An 8,954-nucleotide genomic window follows, 5' to 3' on the forward strand; every position below is an offset into this window, starting at 1 on the left:
CTTCGTTGAAGAATTTCAACAAACTGTAAAATAGACCAAGGAATTTACCGATACCTACGTGGTTTGGGGCAGGGCAGTTTGTTCACTCTGCAGCCACACCGAAGATGGCAGCCACTCACTCTGCTTCAACTTTATCACCTGTATGTACAATCTGCTTCAAGATGTGAAGACAGCACGTTGCAGCACACTAAAAGCAAAAAAAGTCAGAAATAGAAGAGCACAAACAAATTCAGATTGAATTTCTATGCTCAACTAAATCAACTGGATGTAAGAGATAGGATCTCGTGCACACTTCTCACCGGCCCATCATCTATGTTACTAGTCAGTGGCCGATATTGAACTTAGCTATATCGACTCAACATAGATTCACACTAAAACACCTGCAATGAAACAAGATTAAATTTACATTGGTTCATTTGACTGTATAGATAAAGAAACATCTCTATCAGGCCCAGTTGCTCCGTGATCAGCTAGCCAGCCCATAGACACGAAGATACCTGACAGGCCTGGTCGATTTCGACATGGATGGTGAGCTTTGGCGGTGTAGGACATGGTGGAGTGAGCCATAATCTCCTGCGTCTTGTGCAGGCAGGGTAGGAACACCATCTTCATCTCTCCCTCTATATTAGCAAACTTTGCCAAACTTTGGATACATGTATTTTGATTATGCACGGAGATTGGTGTGGCAGGGAGGCTCGGCGGACTCGGTGCCCCGCAGCGAGCAGTGGGGCAGGGGAGGGCCGGAACCCAGGCGGCAAGAGCGACACCAGGGAGGCGGACCAGTGCTGCTTGCCATTGCCTGGATCGTGGCCGCCGGTGGATTTATTGATCGGAACGACGGCGGCTATGGACCTGAACTGGGTAAATCTGTGTTGGGGATGGGGGACATTACTGTTGTGACGAACGGATTGAAAGAAGAGAATGGATTACAACTTTACCATTTTAGGCATTTTACAGAAAAATAAATCCTTAAATGATTTTCCAGATCCGACTGTCAGGAGAATTAGAGATGTAGTTATGCGAAATTACAAGTCGTAGCTCGCCAAGAAGAGCTTATATATACTTAAATCATGTTTTGACTGTCATGTTGCAACTATATTTGTGCATTCTAGATGACAGCACAACCAATAATTAACTCTTTTATTCTTAAACTATGTACGTACTATCATGTTGTATCATGCGTTAAATGGGTTATGAGTATTGAAGTTTGTATCATCTGTATAGCTATATTTGTTTGTTACAGCTCATAATAAAAAATGGTGACCCTTAGGGTACTCGCTACATTATTTTTCATAATTTTAGCAACTTGACTGAACTAAGAGATTGAAGAATATATAGTATCGTTGTAGTGACCAAAAAATAACTAACCAGAAAACAAAGATATATCCTATGCTCTACCCTTCTCTATCAATTGTTTGTTAAGATGTGTCTCTCTACTCCCATTGGCATGCCTCTGCATGGCCCTTCTCTTCTTTTGACCAAGAAATCATTAAACCACAATAAAAGAAAACCTTCAGCTCAGGTAGCCCAGAGCTTATCCACCTCCCATCTTATCAGTACATATCTGTTGGGTTTAGTCCCACATCGGTTGTGGCGGGAGACATAACACGACTTATAAGGGCGGGGTGTCCCCTCCTAACAGGCTAGTCTTTTAGGGGAGAGGGCCTTGCCCAAGGCCTGTCATAAGTTGGTGTTGCTCTCTGGTTGGACCTGGTTGACGCATGTGGGTTGGAAACACTGGTGATAGCGGACCCGGGATTGCGTAACAATATCAATCATGCAAACATTTTGAACAATATATGTTCATGACCGGGGACGTCCATGTCTACTCCCTCCCCTCGAGCTCCACCACCCACATGTATGTGGCGCCGTCTTCTTCCGGGCCGTTGCGTTCCGCCATCACCATGGCGCGCATGTGGCGTGGTTGGCATCGATCTTGGACGACCCATCTCCCTGCCCACCAAATTTATAACTCCACCTTCGTAGCTCTGCCACCAGCAGCTTGATAACCTACTTATCAGCGCTGTGTAGACGCACTGGCGATAGGATCGTAGTACAGGACAAATGTGTGCATTCCCACTTGCATAGACAGTGCAGAGCACCGCCCTCAAGAGTGTAGACTTGAGATAGAATTTCTGACGGCATAAGATTCAACGTGAACTGATTGTCATACGGGTGTGATGATAAGGAAGCAAGTGAAACAAGTTAGGCGAACACGGCTGCAAGTTTTGCTTGATTTCTCCCGATACCATACTCTACTGGTAGACTGGTGTTGTTTAGACATACGTAGTATCTTTGGATCATATGGATACAGACAAATAATCAGGTGGGCTATATTAGAATCTAGCTGAAGATATGTCGCAGAAAAATCAGAGGTTTGCTTTCAGAGAAGTAGCGATCATCAGCAATTTTATAATGTATACCGTAGAAAAATAAGTAAAAGTCTTTTTTTTGCGAATGAATTGAAAAGGTAAAAGTCAGAGGTATATTCGTCCTAGAATTGTAGATGCATAACAAAACAGTCCTTGGTCGTGACAAGCAAGTTCAGGGCAGAAAAATGGGAGGTGATGGCGGATCATTGCACAAACGTACGTAGCTTTCACATTCAGACGATCGGCACCGGGTTCAGATAATCACAAACACAAAAACAATACGACCTTGACAGTCTACACGATAATAGAATGTGTCACATCGAGCATCTGGCATGGAGGAGCTATCATCGTCGCATGGAGGAGCAAGCTTAGCCCAGCTGGGACCTTGGGCAAGAATGAAAAGTCTGTCCTACGTTTCTAGTGGGGCATTCAGAATTTTTGAACAAGGGGTCCGGTCAGACAGGAGCAAAATTCAGACACCAATCTAATAAAGGGGGAGGTTTGCGTAAAATAGGTGGAAGTTAGTTGAATTATTAATGATCGAGAGTCCCTTTCCGCCTTTGTCTGGAAAGAGGAGAGGTGGCACTAGGAGAAGCCGCTGGTGTCTGACTCAGCTGCAGGAGCTCACACATAATCTTCTCGAAGGAGATAAGATCAAGTGATGGGCGTACGAGTGTCACCACAAGCTCCTAAACCCCTGCCCAGAGCCCCTATAAATCCATCGGCGCCTCCGCCCTCCTCGACGACGACGGACAACAGTGCAACGAACAAGTACTCTCTGCTTTATAACAAAGAATCAAAGAACAGAGAACCGATGGCTACGTTCGCCGCCGCAACTGTGGCTCTTCCAGGGCGCGTCGCCGGAACCCGGCGGTGCGTGATGGCGCGGGCGTCTGCGGCTCCGGCGGCGCCGGGGAGGACGCACTACGAAATGCTCGGGGTGGGCGCGGCTGCCAGCAGGGGAGAGATCAAGGCGGCGTACCGGCGTCTGGCAAGGGAGGTGCACCCGGATGCTGCTGGTGACGGCGGCGACGAGGGCTTCATCCGGCTGCACGCGGCCTACGCCACGCTGGCCGACCCCGACAAGCGCGCGCGCTATGACCGGGACGTGGCCGGCCGCGCCGCGGCCATGATGATGCGGCGGGCTGCGGCAAGCGGGCCAGCGTTCCGGCGAAGGACGTGGGAGACGGACCAGTGCAGGTAGGACGGCCGAGCACACACGGCAGCTCTGCCCTTTCGGCCTCGTCGGCTGGCGGCCGTTTGGTCCACGCACGGAGCGGCGTCGCGGTCGTGGTCGCCGGAGGAGGAACCGTGTAAGCTACCGCGCGCCGTTCGTTCCGTCTTGGACGGCCCGGATTGGGTGAATGGGTGTAGGCGGAGACGTTTTTAGAAGTTCCTCCTCTGCATTTGATCATTAGCAAACATGTAAATCAATTCAATAGCAATATCTAAATGTAGTTTAACGGCGTGAACCAATCTATGAATGGATGAGTAGGAGGACGGTGATATTCCCATCTCATTGCTAGCATTTTCCTGAATTATTTTAGGTTTTTGAACGATGTGTGTTCAGTGGATGAAGAAGTGAAATTGCCACATCATAATTCTGACAAAGTCAAAGCAGAATACTTTAACAATTACATTTTGCAAAAGAAAGAATATTGTGATCGTGTGACCAAGTTATTTCTCGAGGAGGAGAAGATGCCCATAGCAAAAAAAAATGCCAAAACCCACGTCCAAAGAAGACAACCATAGTAATGACAAAGTGAAGAAAACAAAGAATAAACAATTCAATGTGCTTTTCTTTGCCGAGAGTTATTCCTTTTCGTCCCTCCGGGCAATGAGCTAACAAACAAACTATTGGCATGCATGCCTCTCTAGCGAGTTCACATGAATAAGAAAACAAAATAAGACAAATAAGCATGGATTAATTGAGAGCTTTCAAGAAGAAGAATCGTCCTCTCTTCCTTTGAAGATAAAGGAATAAGAAATTTGACAGCACATATGATAATTTCTCGGACTATGCTTATGCTTCCCACCAAAAACAACCTTAATATCCTTCCAATCGGATGTGACCATAATATGGTTCAGAAAATCGTTGCCTTTCACTTTTCAGAATGATTAGTAATCCTAATTATGTTCAACAATAATATTAGCATTCCACCATGGGAGGCCCGCTCAGGTCCACGGAAAGAAATATTAGCTATTTCTTCCCACGCAACTGGTCTCCCCTTTGGCCGTGAGAGAGTTTTTTTCTTCTTTGTGTTTTCTTATCAGTTTTCTCTGTTTGCCTCAGTTTTCTTTGGGTTTTTTTTGGTTTTCCTTATTTCTTTCTTCAGTTGTGTGTTAAAAAAATTCAAATACAGGTTACTTTTTTTGAATGATACAAAAAACGAATTGTTAAATTGTGCGGACATGTTTTTGAATGATACCAAAAATAATTGATATAATTTTTTAAAATGTCACGAACATTTGTGTAATGCAACTTACATTTTTTAATGGTAAAAGTGTTTTTCTTTGAATTACATGAATACTTTTCTGAAATTCTATAAACATTTTTTTAAATGTCACGTAATGTTTTTTAATGTGTGAGCATTTTTATAATGGTACGAACATTTTTTTAATGCAATCAATAAATTTTTTAACCTAGACTAACAAAGAAGTTACACTGCGTCAAGATTTTCAAATTCATGGGTTTTTTTAGTTTTTGGAATATATGTATTTATTAAAAAATAAAAAATATGGACAAAGGAAAAAAATAACGAACTAACTGCAGGGAATTACTTGGGCCAGCTCAATAGTTACGATGGGACAGCGCCCCAAGGCGAGACCTTCTTTGGTCTCGCAGTAGGCGACCGCTCGAGGAGACAGGATTGTAAAACAAATGGGGCTCAAAGATTCTGGGAGAAGCTGGGTAGGGGTCGGATTCTGGGAGAATCCCCAGATTCTAGCAAAAGATCTGGGCCTTAGTAGGCTTGGGCAGAGGGCACCTCACAAATTCTTCTGGAGCAATTAACCGACAGTTACCTCTTGGGGGCTCCCTCAAGGGTCAGTCTTTTTCATGTCACTCTTTTTTATCTAAGAGCACGCCAAGTGGTGCTTTCAGCCGCCGTCGCGTGTTGCTTGTAGGGCGCTCCCTTTGGATTTCACATTTTTACTTTTATATGTATTTTCAGGTTTTAGATTTTTTTTTGGCCTTTTGCTTTTTGCCTGGTTTTCCATAGGTTTTGGAGACTTTTTTTTTGAAGCACATATGTTCTTCTCATAAAAAGAAAAGCAAATATGTGTTTCCATGAGAAGCATAGTTGTGGTTCTCATGTAAGCAGAAGCACAAATTTGTGTCCGTGAGAAGCACACATTTGCTTCCGCGAGAATCGCAACATGTGCTTTCGTCAGAAGTACAACATGTACTTCCGCGAGAAAAATAATTGTGCTTCTCAAAAGGGAAGAGCATAGTGTGTGCTTCTACGAGCTATGCTTCTGCGAGAAGCACGGCTTGCTTTCGCAAAAGCACGATCTGTGCTTCCTCGAAAAAAGGGAAAAGCACAGCTTGTGCTTCCAAAAAAAGTAAAAATCACACCCGTGCTTTTGGGCTACGGTATTTTTTGGTTGCCGTTTTTTTTGTTCTCATTTTTTTTAGTTTCCGATTTTCTTGGATTTTTCAAGAAAAAAAGTTTGACGAAACCTATTAACACGGGATGTAGTTTGAAGATCTCGACGCGAGAAATCCGTCGGTGAAAATGCTTCGGTATTTAGACGTACGATTCAAAAGATAAAATATTTTGAATAAACAAACTAAAAAAATACAAAAACTCACATGTTGCAACAAGCAACGCACATGCAGTGCGCGACTTAGCACCAAGCGGTAGCTCTTAACTAATGATTTCAAAAATCTTCTTCTTCTTCCTCTCTCTCTTATAATACAACTGTTGTCCTCCCGGCGGAAAATATCAGGTGCTCTCATCCTTAGGGTGCTCCCAGTGCTCCAACTTCAATAAAATTAATTTTAAATATTTCAGAAAAATTTGGAAGAAAAAGTGAATGTTCACAAGAAATGTCACAGTAACTTCGGAAAATTTCAGATCCAAACTCTAAATGAACATCGAGAAACAAAAATGTGAAATCTAGCATGAGTAATGCCATAAAAAGACAAAAGGAACATCTAACACTATCCGCATCTGAATCTGTCTTTGTTTTCTCAATGTACATTTCGAGTTTGGACCTGAAATTTTTAGGAGTTGTAGTCACATACGTTGTGAGCATTCACATTTTTTCAGAATTTTTGAAACATTGAAAATTGATGTTTAGAAATTAGAGCATGGGAGCACCTGGTATTCCCTTGTCCTCCGGGTTGTTGCTTGAGCCTTTTCACTCCAAGAAACAATTCTTTTTTTATTTGATCCAATCATTGTTTGGATTAAAAACACACTCTGTTTAAATATGCGTCAACTCACCGGCCAAGGCAAGAAAGAGAACTTAATTAGATGATCACATCACATGCATGATGCATGGACATGTTAAGAATTGTTAATTTTTGTGTCGTCATCTCCTCTCCCACCCTTCCTCCGGCTCCATGGAAGGAACAATTCTTCTCCGCCTGCTCTCTCTCATTTGCCTCTCCTTCCTCAAAGGTATACTATAGTTAACACACTAATCACTTTTTGTGTTCTTGTGCCATTGCTCGTTCCTCGGGTTTTTTGTTAAATTTGCAGTTACTAGTAGTATCACACTGATTCTGTATCTGATCAATGGACAAAATATATGGATTTTGTACTTAATGGCCAGCAGGAGCAAGCCCTGCGACGTTCACACTGAAGAACAACTGTGGCTATACCGTGTGGCCGGGCATCCTCTCCAACGCCGGCGTGGCGCCGCCGTCCACCACCGGCTTCGCACTCTCCCCGGGCGAGTCCCGTGCCGTGGCCGTCGCCGATGGCTGGTCTGGCCGCATGTGGGGCCGCACGCTCTGCGTGCAGAGCTCCTCCTCTGGCGCCGGCTTCGCCTGTGCTACCGGTGACTGCGGCTCGGGCACAGTCCAGTGCTCCGGCCGCGGCGCGGCCCCGCCGGCCACGCTGGCCGAGTTCACGCTTGCTTCCATCGGAGGCGACGACTTCTACGACGTGAGCCTCGTCGACGGCTTCAACGTGCCGGTGCTGGTCGCGCCGGCGAACGGGAGCTGCTCGACCACGGACTGCCCCGCCGACCTGAACGCGCAGTGCCCGCCGGAGCTGCGCGTCGTCGTGGCCGGCGCGACGGTGGCGTGCCGGAGCGCGTGCGAGGCGTTCGGGACGGAGGCGTACTGCTGCAGCGGCACGCACGGGACGCCGGCGACGTGCGCGCCCACGGCCTACTCGCGGCTGTTCAAGGCCGCGTGCCCGCGCGCCTACAGCTACGCCTATGACGACATGCCAAATGGACTAGCGTGGGTGTGTGGTAGGGTTAGGGTTAGGGTTGAGGGAGACGCTGCCGAAGCCGTTGCGGTGGTGTCGCGTCGGAATAAGTTTCTCCGGGCTGCGTTCGCGGTCAGGCAAGGCTTTTGCCTTCGTCTAGGAGCCAGCGGTGTTGGAGATCCCCGGATCTCATCGAGGTCGCGGGCTATGGTGGTTGGAGGTCCATCGGCACTGGCCGTTTGGATCCTCAGATGGGCGATGGATGCAGGGAGACGAAGACCTTTCTTCTTCCTTGTTGGTACGATTTGCTGCTGTTGTTCTTCTCCTTCCTCTACGTTGATGCTGGTGGGAGATCCTGCTTTGTTCGGGCGGATGGCCCGGCCGCGGTGCTGGACCGGTCGGATGACTCGAGTTCTCTTCCTTTCGGAAGGGACACTTTTCGCGGTACTCAAAGCCAAAGATTGCGACGACTGTTGCAGGTGTGTTGGATTGATATCCATGCCCTCTCAGCACTGGTGTCAAGAAAGGAGGAAGCAGCGTGGCGGCAATTGTACCGTGATCGAAGATGATGACCTGTTTGCGACTGGTTGCAGATACTTCTGCTGCAGGGGTCTTCTCTCAAGATTCAGGGATGATGACACAAGGCTCCGGAGATCTTCTTGTGTTATGGTTGTCTTAGGGTACTCTAGGAGTTCATGGTCCTTTGTGTTTGCGTTTCAGTGTGCTTGTAAGAGTCAACTACTTTGTATTGATTCGTAATTGGAACGAAAATTTCTAAAAAAAAAAACTCTCCATGGAAGCCATCTTTCGGTCTAGTGCACAGATGCTTAAATGAGAAGCTAAGCACATGAAAGAAGTAATAATAGTAACTAAACTCCCAGTGCATAGGTGATTAATTTCTTGTAGCTAAATTTTATTTAATTATTTAGCAACTAAACTCTTCCGTGCATAACAGTCATTTTGCATAGTTTCACATGGTTGGATGATTGGGTCACCAAACTGTTTTCGGGTATGGGAGAGCTGGGAAGTGGTTCAGTTTTAGAGCATCTCTATCACACCCTTTATAGTCACGTGAACTGTAAAAATCCGGCGACTATACGAGTTTGGTCCATTTCTTGGGCCAGACCAGAGCCCGTATAGTCACCCGGACCGTAAATGATTTTATGGTGGCCAGCAAACCCCCCCCCCCCACACA

At 46.0% G+C, this 8,954-nt stretch overlaps 2 protein-coding genes across 2 annotated transcripts in view; both read left to right on the top strand.

Moving 5' to 3' along the window:
- Positions 1-3,131: 3,131 nt before the first annotated feature.
- Positions 3,132-3,891, top strand: LOC119341204 (chaperone protein dnaJ 11, chloroplastic-like). The gene has a single exon (XM_037613071.1). The coding sequence runs from the start codon at positions 3,187-3,189 to the stop codon at positions 3,574-3,576; it is 390 nt and encodes a 129-aa protein (XP_037468968.1). The 5' UTR covers positions 3,132-3,186; the 3' UTR covers positions 3,577-3,891.
- Positions 3,892-6,942: 3,051 nt separating this feature from the next.
- Positions 6,943-8,954, top strand: part of LOC119339553 (thaumatin-like protein 1b) — a 2,867-nt gene continuing 855 nt past the window's right edge. Inside the window, exons 1-2 of the mRNA XM_037611566.1 lie at positions 6,943-7,000; positions 7,158-7,795. Of these exons, the coding sequence (XP_037467463.1) occupies positions 6,943-7,000; positions 7,158-7,795 (696 nt within the window). The remainder of the gene's footprint in view (positions 7,001-7,157; positions 7,796-8,954) is intronic.

This window comes from Triticum dicoccoides, chromosome 7B (genome assembly GCF_002162155.2).
Source record: "Triticum dicoccoides isolate Atlit2015 ecotype Zavitan chromosome 7B, WEW_v2.0, whole genome shotgun sequence".
Classification (NCBI taxonomy): Eukaryota; Viridiplantae; Streptophyta; class Magnoliopsida; order Poales; family Poaceae; genus Triticum; species Triticum dicoccoides.